Below are 14,178 nucleotides of genomic sequence, written 5' to 3' on the forward strand. Positions count from 1 at the left end.
TAAACATTGCAAGACCACAATCTTTAATCAAAATCGTCGCAAAGTAGAAATAACTAATAAAAATAGAAACAATGCTGTCACATAATTATTTTCAAAACTTACTCCCAGGCAAGGAAGAAAAAAAAAAAAAAAGTCATTTCAAGATGTTGAAAGACGATTTACAAAAGACCACTCTGTGGTGCCTTTGGCAGAGGCATGCTCCTGAGGGTTCCCTTTGGAACGATGGTCAGGGCCCAGTTAGTAACCAGCCAAGCAATTGGGGGTGAGCTCAGACCCAACGTGGTTGGTTGCTAGCATCAGCAAGCTTTGGGGGCATGGACCCCCCACTCCCTCATGCTTCAGGAATTCTGCCCTGCCGTGGAAGCTGACCTCTCTCCATGGCACTGGCCCGGGAGTTACAGATTAATGGTGTGACTGGGAGCTCTCAGGAAAATCATGCTCCCCTGGTTCCTGCTGGTTGGCTGTCACCATAGCAACCTCCCACTCCAGACCAAAGTTCAGCTCCTGCAAATCTTTATGACCATGTTCATAGTCCAGTGCTCATTGGTGTAACCCTTCCTTATGAAAAGTGAGCGCTTATATTTTACAACTAAGGATGACTCGACTCCATTCCTCAGTTCTGGACTCCAAATGATAAGGCCCACAGACCTCCTGCCAAGATCCGCCTGCCTTTCCCCCTAGGACCCGTGCTCACCTGGGACGATGCCTTCCGCCGCGAAGACACTGACGTTCTTGTCGAGCTTCTTCACGAGCTTCGGGGCGTTCGTGGTGATCTGCGTCACCCTGGGGACTCCTCACTGGGTCAGCAGCACCATCGCCGTCAGCGACACCTTCTCCAACGGCAGCATTGTCATCGCCTACGGGCTCTTCAGCGGGCAGAGCACGCAGCAGCTGGACCACGGGCTTGCGGAGCCGAACAAACATTTTGAAGGTAAATGAGAACCGAATTGGAATGGGAAGAGTGAGGCTGAATGACCGGGGTCAGACGCGTGTCATCTCATACCTTAATATCTGTTCCTGGTTAATGTTTTGGCTTTTTTCTATTCATTCGACAAATATTTATTGAACGCCTGGTCCACAGGTAACGTAACGGAACCAACAAAAAGACATCTACTGTAGAGACTTAGCCCTTCAGAAGCTGACCCTGGGTTGGGAAGGGAAGACGGACAGCCGACGAGACACCAAGTGCTGGCAATGCCACCCCCTTCACATGTCTTCACTCTCTCCTCTTCCTGCCATCCTTAGAGCTGCTGGGTTCGTTCAGGCCTCTGCCAGCTCTTCCTCCAACGTATCTCCCCGTCCCCAGTCTTGCTGCTTCCAATCCAGTCCTCACGGTGTGCTTCCTAGGACGCTCATCTTGTCACTCCCTTCCCTGACCCCGGACCATTCACTATTGTCCTCGGGATAAAGCCTCCATTGTCACCGCGGCTGAGTCTGGCCTCGCCTCTCTCCCTTAGCGTTTGATATTTTCCATATCAGTTCACCCCACAGCCGCTGAGTCATTGTTTCCTCTCGCAGCGGAGGCGACGGAGAAGCGAGCTCCGGAGTTTATTGACAAGTAGATGCTAAGGAGAACGGTGTCATGGCAAGACGGTACCCATTCCCGGTACCCGTCAGCCGGGAGGGGCACAACCTGTAACCGCGTTGGCTGCGGGGTGTCAGCGGGAGCCGCCGCCTCTGCCCAGAGCTTCCTGAGCGGCTGGCCACGCAAAAGATAGGGAGGAAAACAAAACGGGGTGCATTCCTTGTCCCTGTGCCCCAAGTTCATTCCTCCAACCAATTCGAGCTGGCGTTTCTACCTCCAGAACACCCACTGCTGTTGGCCATGACGTTAAACCCCCGTGAGTCCTATTGATCCTGTTTTGTGAGAACGCCCATTTGTTCCCTGAGCTCTCAGGGACGCATGCCCTCCTCCCTCTCACTGGGCGGGAAGTGAACATTCATTGAGAATGACAAGGGCGCTCCTGCCTGGGCTGGGGGCGTGTGAACGCCCACCTTTGTGCTGTCTGCGTGTGAGGGCGACACGTGCCGCTTGCTTCCCTCCTGGCGTGGCTTTCGCTTTGCACAGCGGTGCCAGCAGATCCCCTGCGGGTGTGTGTGTGTGTGTGTGTGTGTGTGTGTGTAAGGGGGGTGGAGGGGTTGAGGCCTCCTTCCTCCCTCCCATTCCGGGCTGGGCGTCCCTCTCTGCCATTTAGTCCCTTCTATGCACCAGGGCAGGAGCTGGGGCCTGGGACTCGCTAGCTCCCAGCTCTAGGCTGTGAGTTTATGGAGGAAATGACTGTCCTAAACCAGGGCACGGTGGTGAGGGCTCCAGGTCATCAGTGTGTCTCGGGGTGTCCCCAGCCCCGCCGCCCCGGTTTCCGCGGGCTCACGCCCTCCTCCCCCGGCCTCGCAGCTCAGGGCGCAGGATCCGCGGCGCAGCTGCTGGGAGCCCAGACTTTCCAAGATGCGGCCACACTTCCGGACGTGAACAGCATCTTCAAAGCGGAGAGGGTGCTGGGTCTGACTCTCAGCCTCGCTGAGAAAGTCTAAAATGGGAACTAGCACCCCGTGGGGTGAACATTCCCCAGCGTCTGTGTGGAGCGGTGGCTCCATCTGCAGCCAATGGCTCGCTGAGCGCCAGCCCCGCACACCGGGAGGCTCGGAGGAGGCCAGGGCCAGGCCGGGCCCTGCAGCCTGTGGGCGACGGAGGCCCTGCGTGTCCAGCGGCGGGACAGCGGGGTCAAGGCCAGCCCGCAGGCGGCGGGACCAGGTGGGCATCCCCTGCAACGTGGGAGCTCTAAAGAGCGGGGACCATGGCACTGCCTGGCCTGGCTCTCTCCTTTGATAGTTTATTCGGCTTTATTCTGGAGAGCCATTCCAACCTCCTGACGTCACTGTGGGGGACCCCCCTATGTTGGAGAAAGTCAGCCACGCCCCCAGGTGATGGAGGAGAGAAGCCACGCCCCCAGGTGATGGAGGAGAGAAGCCACGCCCCCAGGTGATGAAAGAGAGAAGCCACGCCCCCAGGTGATGGAGGCAAGAAGCCACGCCCCCAGGTGATGGAGGCAAGAAGCCACGCCCCCAGGTGATGGAGAAGAGGAGCCACGCCCCCAGGTGATGGAGGAGAGGAGCCACGCCCCCAGGTGATGGAGGAGAGGAGCCACGCCCCCAGGTGATGGAGGAGAGAAGCCACGCCCCCAGGTGCTGGAGAAGAGGAGCCACGCCCCCGCCAGCCAAGGGGCAGTCTCCCGCTGGTGATTTCAGCCCAGAAGCCGGGGCCCAGCTCTCAGGAAGCGGTGGGAGAGGGGCTGTAAGGAGCCTGCACGTCCCGGTGTCCCGCTGCCGCTGCACCCGTGGGTGTGCCCTGGATGGCAGAACCCCCGCGTCACCGGGACACATGCCGCTCTCCTGCTGGTGGCTGTGACCCACGGGGCTGTGTCCGTGGTTGGCCGCCGGGAAAAGCTGCCTGCGGGGCGGATTGGGATTGCCTTTCCATGGAGACCTGTGCTGTCAGCGTGGCTGGATGCGGCCACACTGAGCACCTCCTAGGACCTGTGGACACCAAGGGCTCAGTTCTGCTTCCCTGGGATGCGTCCCGCTGGGCCCTGTGGGCTGTGGATTTTGACACGAAAGAGCCCAAGGAAGTCACCATGGCCGATTTCAAAGCAGCGGAGGAACCCGGTCAGCAGCAGGCCACCCGGTGGGGAAGGTCATGGGCGAGGCCTGTGCAGGCTGATGGCCGGAGCAGCTCTCGCCGGCCCAGAGCCCCGCAGCGTCACCGGAGGCATCACCAGAGGGGCAGAGACTGGCCTCCCTGTCCACACGAGCACCTGCCCTGGCTGCTCCGGGGCTCTGGCCACGCAGCTTCAGCTCAGAGCAGCCCTGAGCAGCCGCCACGGGAGTGAGGAGCGTGGGCGCCGTGGACTGCACACACGCCTGGCTCGCGGGGCTCACCGTCTGTTCTTTCTAGAAAAAGACTCGCAGGAGTGAAATCCTGCCTGCCAGGAGCCGCAGGCACAGAGAGAGTCTCCCCCCAACCTGGCAGCCCGGCTCCCCTGCCCACCCGCCTCTCCTCCCCCCACCCCTGTGTGTCCTTGGGGAGCTCAGACCTGTGCTCTCAGCCCACGCCGAAAACAGCCCGGGAGAGGCTGACTGCAGGGAGGACACGCGAGGTCTCCTCCACGGTTTACAGAAGCCTGTCCCATCCGCCTGCCGCCTGACCACGCGGGGAAGCGGAGCGTGGGGGGCAGAGAAGACAGCACCCCGCCCTTCTCGCCAAGAGGACCTGACACGGTCCCCAGAGGCTGGGGACGCGGCTGGAGCAGCCCACACTCCAGGGCCTGTGAAAGTGCCGTGTCCTCCTCCATCCCCGCTCCCCAGGGTGCACGGTGCCCACGGGTTGAGACGCCGCCGGGCTCTGCTCCCAGGGGCCAGGTGCAGGAGGAGAGGGTGGAGGCAGTGCCAGCGCCCACCAGGCCGTGGGTGCTGAGGGTTAAGTCCCTGCGCGCCAGAGCCCGGAGGTCCAGGCGGCACGTTTCCCCGCACGGCCCGCCCCCCAGCTGCAGAGCGCTGGCCTCTCTCCCAGTTGCCGATATCCGGGCAATTAGTTCCAATCAGGAGGTGCTTCTCCGGATTTCAAAGCCTGGCCCCCGAACGGAAGAGGGGGAGCGGGTGCACTGGCGGATGCTGCGGGCGGAGAGCAGCTGTCAGATGCTCTGGGGCAATGTTTCCCCGAGAACCTTCTCTCGGTCCCCGGCTCGCGTGGTCTGCGTTCTGGCCGGGAGGGAGCGGGGCGGTCACAACTGTGGGGCAGGGCGTTCAGAGGCTGACGTATGATGGTGACGTGTGGCCGGGAAAGGACGGGGGGTTGTGACGTTAACACGGGAGTGAGTCCTCAGGCTTCGGAAGGGTCCCTTCCTGGGTCTCACCAGCAGCCACAGGCAAAGCTCGCCTGCTGGTCACGTCCCTCATTTCCTCGAAAACAGTGGTCGCCGGCCTGCAGCTTTAAGAGGGCAGAGGGCGGAGGGCGGAGGGCAGAGGGCAGAGCGGCGCTCCAGGCGCTGGGCTCAGGGCACCTCCATCCCGAAGCCCCTGTTCTCTGGTTCAGGGTCCGATGGCCTCCTCCTGGCTGCGGAGGGGGAGCTGGTGTGGAGGGGGAGCTGGGCGAGCATGACCAGAGCAGCCCGAGGCCCCTCGGCGTCACCTGCCCCTCCAAACAGAGGTGTCTTGCTGCTTCCGGTTCCTCACGGTCTGGCACCCCTCCTACTGAGTTTCCAAACAGGGGTGTGCCCACCGCTGCAGGTCCCGGGTGAGCCAGAGACGTAGGAGGCTCAGCCTGAGGGCCCAGCCATGCCCAGCCAGGTGCCCCCTTCCATCAGTGGGCAGGCACCCCCTCCAGGAGGACAAGTGGCCCCCCCAGAAGGCAGGTGGCCCCCTCCGAGGGCAGGTAGTCTCTGCCCCCCGCCTCCCCCGGGCACCAGGTGGTGACAGGCAGGGCTAGTTTGCAGTTGAACCGATGACACCGATCATGGAGGCTGTGCAGAGAGCTGAATGGCCATGGTTCGGGGTTTCGGGGTTTTGGGGTTTCTGGGTGGCCCGCCCTGTACGCGCCTCCACACAAAAGCCATAGGAGCTCCGACGAAGTTGGGAGGAAGCCGAGTGCCAGGGTGGGAGGCCAGAGCTGCCAGGGAAGGCTGGTCCCTGCAGCAGCTCACCAAAGGGCACCTGCTCTCCTGGGGCTTTGAAGTTGGGGTGCGTCCCTAGCCGGAAGCATGTGGCTCCACCCTGCATCCTGAGGGTCAAGGACCGGCCGGAGGGGAGCCGTGGGGATCCCCAGGTCCCAGAGATGCGCCCCCCGGCTCTGCCCCGGCACCTGCCCGCAGAGTGCACGCAGGAGTGCGGCCGTGGGAGAAGCTGCGTTCCTGCCTCGTTCTCACCGACCTTACTTTAGTTTCAGCGACACTGGGCCAGTCGGGCCCGAAGACGCTGCACTTGGTGGTGATCCTGTGCCTGGTCCTCAGCCTGTGCGCGGCGCTGCTGAGCGCCGGCTTCACCTTCTACAACAGCGTCAGCAACCCCTACCAGACGTTCCTGGGGCCGCTGGGCGTGTACACCTGGAGCGGGCTCAGCGGTGAGTGCCCCCGGCTCCGGGCACCCCCTCGCCAGTCTCCGCTCCTCTCAGTCCGCCTGCGAGTGCGGGGCCTGCTGGGGCGGAGGGGAGAGGGTGGGGTGGGGCTGGGGTTTATTTTTGCATATTTACAGCATTTATCAAGCCTCCCCGGAAACAAGAGTCTGCATTAAATGCAGTGGTGAGAGGCAAGGAGAGGGGTGGAGGGCGTGTAGGTGTGAAAGCGAATGAGCACCTCATGTGGGGGGTCAACAAGCCACACACGTCACCGAACACCCCCCGGCTCCTGCTGTGGGTTCCCTCCGAATTAGGCTCCCTGTGATGTACAGAAGAGCACACCCACACACATGCATGCACAGGGCTCCCCCCATGGAACACGCAAGCATACGTGCACAGGTGCATACTTAGGTACTTCTCGTCTCCATATCCCATCAGTCAGCGTGGCTGAACTCCGTGGCCTGTCACATGACAGGAGAGCCTGGTGCCCACGCCCTCCGTGGGCGGCGGAGGAGCCCGGGTTACTGGGTATTTTATGGGCAGGGTGGGGCCGCTGCCTGCTGGGGAGGGAACCAGCTTGAGTCACAGCAGGTTTGCCTCTCACCGTGGCTTCCAGGCTCTGTGGCCACCACCTCTGCCCAGAGGCGTGGCCCAGGGGCGCCTCTCCGCCCAGCAGCAGCCGGCGTTCTCCTCCCTCCCGGGGAGCCAGCCCTGTAACATGTAAGCCAGGCGGAGCGTCTGCTCCGGGGGCAGATGCCGGTGCTCAGGGGGAAGGGCCAGGTGCCCAGGGAGCAGAGGCCCTGTGCTCAGGGGCAGGTGTCAGGGAGCTGGGGTGGGGCCAGGGGCAGGTGCCAGGGAGCTGGGAGTGGTGCCAGGGGCAGGTGTAGGGAGCTGGGGGCGGGGCCAGGGGCAGGTGTAGGGGAACTGGGGGCGGGGCCAGGGGCAGGTGTAGGGAGCTGGGGGCGGGGCCAGGGGCAGGTGTAGGGGAGCTGGGAGTGGTGCCAGGGGCAGGTGTAGGGAGCTGGGGGCGGGGCCAGGGGCAGGTGTAGGGGAGCTGGGAGTGGTGCCAGGGGCAGGTGTAGGGAGCTGGGGGCGGGGCCAGGGGCAGGTGTAGGGGAGCTGGGAGTGGTGCCAGGGGCAGGTGTAGGGGAGCTGGGGGCGGGGCCAGGGGCAGGTGTAGGGGAGCTGGGGGCGGTGCCCTGGCCCTCCCTTTCTTGCTGAGCCTTTTCTGCCTGGTGGGGGAAACCATCCCGAGGTCAGTGGGCACCCACTGGGCCAGGCACAGGGCCAGCACAGGGAGTCCCCGCTGCCCACGCTCATGGTGTGGCTCACGTAGCCTCGCCCAGGCCAGGGTTCCCAGGCTATTTCTGTGGTTACCTTTGGCCTCGGTTCACCAAGCCAAAGGCAACTCTCATCGGCCGGTGAGACCGATGGTCCTAACTCTGGCTCACGCCATTGCCGAGTCTGGGGCAGCAGAGGCACAGGGCTTAGCTGGACCAGGGCATAGCCCCGGCTGCTGCCCCTGCTGCCCTCTCGTGGGCTGCCTCCCGATGTGCCAGCCCAGCTCCCCGCTCCCACTCAGCAGCCCCGCTGGTCCTCCCGAAGGCGCCATGGCGGCCAGCCCTCCTTGGCCCATCACCATGGAAACAACCCCAGAGAAAGCCTCCCTTCTCCAAATCTGACTCCCCCAGGGGGCACCCTCTCCCCGAGCCCCTTCCTCGTCTGCAGGGCTGAGTGCGCGGAGCTGTCCTCTCCGGGCTGTGGGCCCTGTGCACCCGGAGTGGGGCTGGGTGAGCTGGGCTGGGTCAGTGGGGCTGAGTCAGTGGGGCTGGGAGAGTGGGGCTGGGCCAGTGGGGCTGGGAGAGCGGGGCTGGGCCAGTGGGGCTGGGAGAGCGGGGCTGGGTGTGGGGGGCTGGGTCAGCGGGGCTGGGTGTGGGGGGCTGGGTCAGCCGGGCTGGGGGGCTCCGAGGGGCCAGTCGGGGGTGGAGGCAGGGAGAGGGCCGAGGGCGGCCCACAGCCTCCGGGCTCAGAGCCCAGGAGGCGTCTCAGCCAGAGGGAGCCCTGGTGCCAGGTGCAGGCTGTCCCCCCTCGGCTGAGGCTGAGCTGCCTGCCAGCGGGAGGGGCCCGAGGCTGGATGTGCGTTTGAGGGAAAACAAGGAGGAAGGACCCCCTTCCCCACCTACTTCTCCCAACAAAGACGTGTTTGACCGGAATGAGGCATTCCGGCCGCATTCCCCTCCCTCGGGCACTGGGTGGGCGCAAAACAACGGGAGACATTGATGTGTCCGGAGGAGGCTGTTCGGAGCAGCTGAGGCCAGGACCACCTCTGGCCCCACCACCTCCTCTGGGCTCCCACAGGGATGTCCCCTGTTCTTTTGTTTGTTTGTTTGTTGTTTTTTAAAAATATATTTTATTGGTTTTTACAGAGAGGGAGAGGGATAGAGTTAGAAACATGGATGAGAGAGAAACATGGATCAGCTGCCTCCTGTACACCCCCCACTGGGGATGTGCCCACAAACAAGGTACATGCCTTTGACCGGAATCGAACCCGGGACCCTTCAGTCCGCAGGCCGACGCTCTATCCACTGAGCCACACTGGTTCCGGCTCCCCTGTTTTTGAGACAACTGAGAGGACTCTGCTTCCAGGACAAGCAGAATCATCCTCCACCCTCTGACCCCAGCCTGCCCTTTGCACCACGAGGGGCCTGTGCCCTCTGACCCCAGCCTGCCCTTTGCACCACGAGGGGCCTGTGCCCTCTGACCCCAGCCTGCCCTTTGCACCACGAGGGGCCTGTGCCCTCTGACCCCAGCCTGCCCTTTGCACCACGAGGGGCCTGTGCCCTCTGACCCCAGCCTGCCCTTTGCACCACGAGGGGCCTGTGCCCTCTGACCCCAGCCTGCCCTTTGCACCACGAGGGGCCTGTGCCCTCTGACCCCAGCCTGCCCTTTGCACCACGAGGGGCCTGTGCCCTCTGACCCCAGCCTGCCCTTTGCACCACGAGGGGCCTGTGCCCTCTGACCCCAGCCTACCCTTTGCACCACGAGGGGCCTGTGCCCTCTGACCCCAGCCTGCCCTTTGCACCACGAGGGGCCTGTGCCCTCTGACCCCAGCCTGCCCTTTGCACCATGAGGGGCCTGTGCCCTCTGACCCCAGCCTGCCCTTTGCACCATGCAGGCATCATCATACAGGCTGAGAGAATGTGGGAGCCAGAAAGATCTGGCTGCTCCAACACATTTGTTCCTCTACGGGGGACCCCAGGAGCAGCAGTGAGCACTGTGGCAGGTCGCAGGCAGGTCGCAGGGCGGGACGGGACAGGCAGGAGGACAGGAGCGGCGCCCAGAGCTTCTGTCCCAGGACGCTGTGGCACAGGCAGTGGAGGGCTCTCCTCCCGAGGGCACCCCCTCCTGTGTCCATGCCAAGTCCTGGCACCCACGTCAGAAACACGGCTCACCCCTCGGCCCCTCCCTGTCCCCCGCACACTGGGAGCTCTGCCTAGACTCCAGCTGCCTCGGTAGGTCTTTGCGTTCTTCTTCATTCTCATTGGGGGTGACCACCGATGCAGTTAGCAAATGCCCGCGGAGCACACGCCCTGAAGGGAGCGTCTGTCTTCGGTGTGCCCGCCTCACTCACGGCCCCCTCCCCGCAGGCTCCCTGGCCCTCCTGGCCCTGGTGCTGTTCGTGGGGAACGTGCAGGCCAACGGGCTGTCGGAAGCACTGGTCCAGGCCCTCTACGCGCGCTACCCGCTGGCCGCGCAGCACGGGGCGGCGCACCTCTACGGCAGCTCCTTCTGGCTGCTGCTGCTGGTCCTGCTGCTCAGCGTGCTCACCGCCGTCATCGTCGGCTTCTTCCAGCAGGCCCGGCGCCGGCGCCGGCAGGAGCAGCGGAAGCCGGTGGAGCAGGCGCCGCGGGACGGCATCCTCTTCTGAGCGCGGCTCCTCGGCCGCCCCCGGGCCTGGGCTGCGGGCGGCTCCCCCGCAGCGGCCCTGAGCCGGTCCGGACAACGGCCTGGCCACCGGCAGCCGGCTGACACCGAGCCGGCTCTGGTCTCTCCGGACGCCACATTCCTCACACGCCATGTCCCCTTCCCAGGAGGGCGGGCGATGGAGGGGTAAGCTCTCTGGTCCACGTGGTGGACAGAGCAGCCGGACGATGGCCAGGGGGAGGGCCGTCCCGCCCGCCTGCTGTCTGCGGTGATAAAGGCTTGTGTCCCGCTTCCCCGAGGGCCTCAGAGCCTCAGCACCCGCCATGGCGTTCTGGTCTGGAGCGGCCAAGTGCTTTAATTCCCCTCATGAAGGAAGACCTCCACGCCAGAGGGACGCGGACTCGCCTTTCCAGACCCCACGCTGGAGGCAGAAGGAGATCCAGGGGCGAAGGACCTGGCCCCTGGCCCCTGGCCCCTGGGTCCTGCCATGACAGACCCAGCTGGACGCAGAAGAGCTGATACGCATGTGGGGGTTCCAAGGTGGGGAAGAGATTAGAAAGTGAAAATATAAATGAGAGGATCTTTACCCTGCAGCCTAAAGGAGGCTCAGTGTCAATATCTACACTAATAAAAGGTACTATGCTACTTAGATCAGACGTCTTCCAGACAAAGCCACGGTGGCGGGGGCCGAGGCAGAGATGGTTAGGGGTGATCAGGCCAGCAGGGGAGAGCCCTTAGGGGTGATCAGGCAGGCAGAGTTGTTAGGGCAATCAGGCAGGCAGGCAGGGTTGTTAGGGCAATCAGGCAGGCAGGCAGGGTTGTTAGGGCAATTAGGCAGGCAGGCAGGGGAGCGGTTAGGAGCCAGCGGTCCTGGATTGTGAGAGGGCAGTCGGACATCCTGCGGGATCTGGCTTAAACCAGCAGTTGGACATCCCGTGAGAGGTCCCAGATTGGAGAGGGTGCAGGCTGGGCTGAGGGACCGTCCCCCCTCACCGTGTGCATGGATTTTGTACACCAGGCCTCCAGCAGATCTATATTTAAGTATAGTTTTATTAATTGAAGAGAGGAAGGAAGAGGAAGAGATGGGAACATCAGTGTTCTCGTCCCGCCCTCTCCCCTGTCACCTCCCCTTGTCCCCTTCCTCTCCCCCCGCCCCCTCTAGCAACCTTCCATGTGTTCTCTGTGTCCAAGAGTCTGTTTCTGTTCGTTTTAACAAACTGCCTTATAAACAGAGCCGGTCCTGCCTCCCGCCTCCAGTCCTTGCCAAGAGGGGCAGGTTTTAATGTTCACCCGTGACCTCCGCGGGACGCTCTGCCCGGCCGGCTCTCTGGACCCGCGGCCACCTCAGCGGGACGTTCCCCCGTGAGTCACGCACGGGGCGTGTCCGCTTCTCTCACGCAGCCCCGAAGGCTCCCCGGTGAGCTGTCACCCAGCCCGGGCCACAGCACACCCTGGCTTATAATTAATCCATTTAACGGGGAGCTCGGGGCATGCGGCCTGGCTGGGAGGTGTGTCCGTCCTGCCGGGAGGACGGGAGACAGGTCCCACGGCGGCTCCGAGAGGCAGGGGCCGGGCGGCGGGCGCCCAGGGCGGGTGCGTGTCCGTAAAGGAGCAAAGTGTCAGGCACACTACTGCCCTGGACTTTGGGCTCCGCGGGGCGCTCCGGGCACATGGCCTTTGGGGTTCGCTGGGTTTGCCGGATCCTCGGAGTGTTTGGTCATGTGACCATTCCCGTCCGGATCAAACATCGGGCCGTGCCCACCCGGCACTGCCCTCGGCCTATGGCCCGCGGTCTCTCCGGACCAGAGGTGGCAGCCCATCTGAAGGCCCAGGGCGTCTGGCAGGGACTCCGTGTGCACGGCGGGCGGGCCCGGGCTCCTGTGGCCAGGGCCTTGGTGTCCGCAGGCGGCAGTGACCAATAGTTACCAGGCCTCGGTCTATTCCAGACGCGCGGTGGGAGCCGGAACCCAGTGCTGGGTGTGACGGCCGCAGGGATATGGAGCAACTGGACAGACAGAGGTCCAGTCTACCACCACGGGAGCAGGACGACGGGGTGCAGAGGGGCACCCAAAGGAGACCCTTCTGTCCACAGGCGACGGTCTAACCGCTGAGACACACCAACCAGGGCACCTGCCTTTCTCCTCTGGGAGCCGAGGGGATGCCCCGGACCAGGCTCCGCAGCGCCGTCCGTCCTGTGGGCGGGCACCGCCTTCACAGGCCGCTCTGCCGGCTCACAGCCGCGCTGTGAGGCACTCCCTCCACCTGCCGGCGTCACCTGTCACACTCCCTCCACCTGCCCGTGAGTCACCGGCCGAGCCCAGCCCGGCAGCCAGTGGCCGCACAGCCTGTGCATTCCTATCTGACCCGCTCTGGAGCCTCAGGGAGAGCAGCGCTGCCGCCTAGTGGGCAGTTTGGAAACTGTGCTCTGGCCAGTCTCTGAAGGAACCATTCCACAGGTTCCCTTTGGTTCTGAGGGCTCTGCTTTATGTCAGTGTGCCGGCGTCCCACCCCTCTCTCGGGGGTTTGGAGCATCAGCAGATTAGGCCTCTATGGAGTGAGTTAGGGGGGATTCCGAGGCGGCGGGGACAAGACCCTTAGGGAACTTGGGCGGCCCAGGCCTGCAAGGCAGCACCAACGGGCCATTTCAACGGGCTGCCACTGGAGGGCAGTAGAAGCCCGTGGACCAGGGTAAGACCGGACCATTCCAGCAGGGAGATGGGGGCAGACCCAGCTGCCTCCTCAAAGCGTGTGTGAACCCTGCGTTTCTGGAAGCCCCTGAGCTCAGAGATGCCCCTCCAAACAGGGCCCTGCTCCCCCACCCTCCTGCGGGCCGTGACAGCCATGACCTTTGGGTACCTACCACTTCGGAAGGTCTGCCAGAGATATGCCCATCAGGGTGCACCACCTTCTCCGGATCATTGGACGTGAGGGACTTTGGTGTGAGCCTGTGTGTGTGTGTGTGTGTGTGTGTGTGTGAGAGAGAGAGAGAGAGAAAGGGAAAGAGAGAGAGAGAGAGAGAGGGAGAGACTGTCCTACATGCGATGCAGCCACTTGCCTTTGCAGGGTGCTTGTTGTTGTTATTTTCAGGTGCATTTGTGCCCGTTTGGAGCTGATTCCGGCAGTGACCGGAGGCCGGTGTTCAGGAGCCGAGGGAACCTATGAGCGGGCAGGAGCCTCCTGGCCGGACTGGGAGGCGCAGATGCTGTTCCAGGTGCCGGGAGGAGCGGGCTCACCCCCTCTCAGTGCCCCCTCTCAGATGCTGCGCTCACCCCTGGCCCCCAGGCTGCTGCCTCCTCTGAGAGACCAGGTGCGGGGGAGCCAGGCGCGTGGCTGACTCCGGAGGCGGTCATCACACCCACTGGGAAGGAGCAGCTCTGCCGTCCGGGCGGAGTCAGCACCACCCGCGGGTGTTTCCCTCCCTGCCTGCGGGCCAGCCCTCCCCGGCCTCCTCCCTCCGCGGGCCAGCCCTCCCCTCGGATGGGCCCCTTTCTGGGCCTGAGGCCCTCCCCGGCCTCCTCCCTCCGCGGGCAGCCCTCTCCACACTGCGGGCTGGCCTGTTCTCTCCCAGGTGGGTCCCCTCTTCCCGGACTCAGGAAGAGAGGGAGGAGCAGGGCCTCCCCGAGCGTCTCCCTGAGGCCTGGCCTGTGGACACAGCTCCCCTGCCTCCTGCTCATGCCCCCCAGAGCAGAGCCTGTGCCCTCTCCGTCCCGCCAACGCCCCTGTGAGACCGCGAGGCCCCAAGGAGGGCCCAGCGGGAGGGGCCTCGGGAGGAGAGCGGCCCTTCGCACCCCGACACCCCAACCTCTCCGACCTGGCTCCCCTTCCCTCCCCCATCCGTCCCCACCCCGCCCCGCGACTGGCTCCTCACCTGGGAGCTCCCTCCAGGCCGGTCCCTGGGGGAAGGTCTGCGAGCAGCTCCCAGCCTCCCTCTGCCTCCTCCCCGGCTGCTTCCGGGGCAGCGCCAGCTGCCTCCACTCTGTCCTCCCCATCACACCACGTGAGGCGCTCTCCACCCCCACACCTGGCCTCACCCTGCCCGGCCTGCCCCCGCCCAGCCCACCAACACCCTGGCTTTCCGGGACCCACCGCCTTCACCCCACAGCCCAGCCCGGCCAGCAAGTCCCCGCTGCCTGGCCACATCCCACTGA

The 14,178-nt window shown here is 64.0% G+C and overlaps 1 protein-coding gene across 1 annotated transcript; it reads left to right on the top strand.

Annotated features, from left to right (window-relative positions):
• Nucleotides 1–591: 591 nt before the first annotated feature.
• Nucleotides 592–10,674, top strand: CLRN3 (clarin 3). The gene is made up of 3 exons (XM_084903553.1): nt 592–931; nt 5,933–6,112; nt 9,754–10,674. Exons 1-3 carry the CDS (start codon nt 703–705, stop codon nt 10,032–10,034), a joined length of 690 nt encoding a protein of 229 aa, XP_084759679.1. The 5' UTR covers nt 592–702; the 3' UTR covers nt 10,035–10,674.
• Nucleotides 10,675–14,178: the final 3,504 nt, after the last annotated feature.

This window comes from Pipistrellus hanaki (assembly GCF_964339955.1).
Source record: "Pipistrellus hanaki genome assembly, chromosome: 14".
NCBI classification, from domain to species: domain Eukaryota; kingdom Metazoa; phylum Chordata; class Mammalia; order Chiroptera; family Vespertilionidae; genus Pipistrellus; species Pipistrellus hanaki.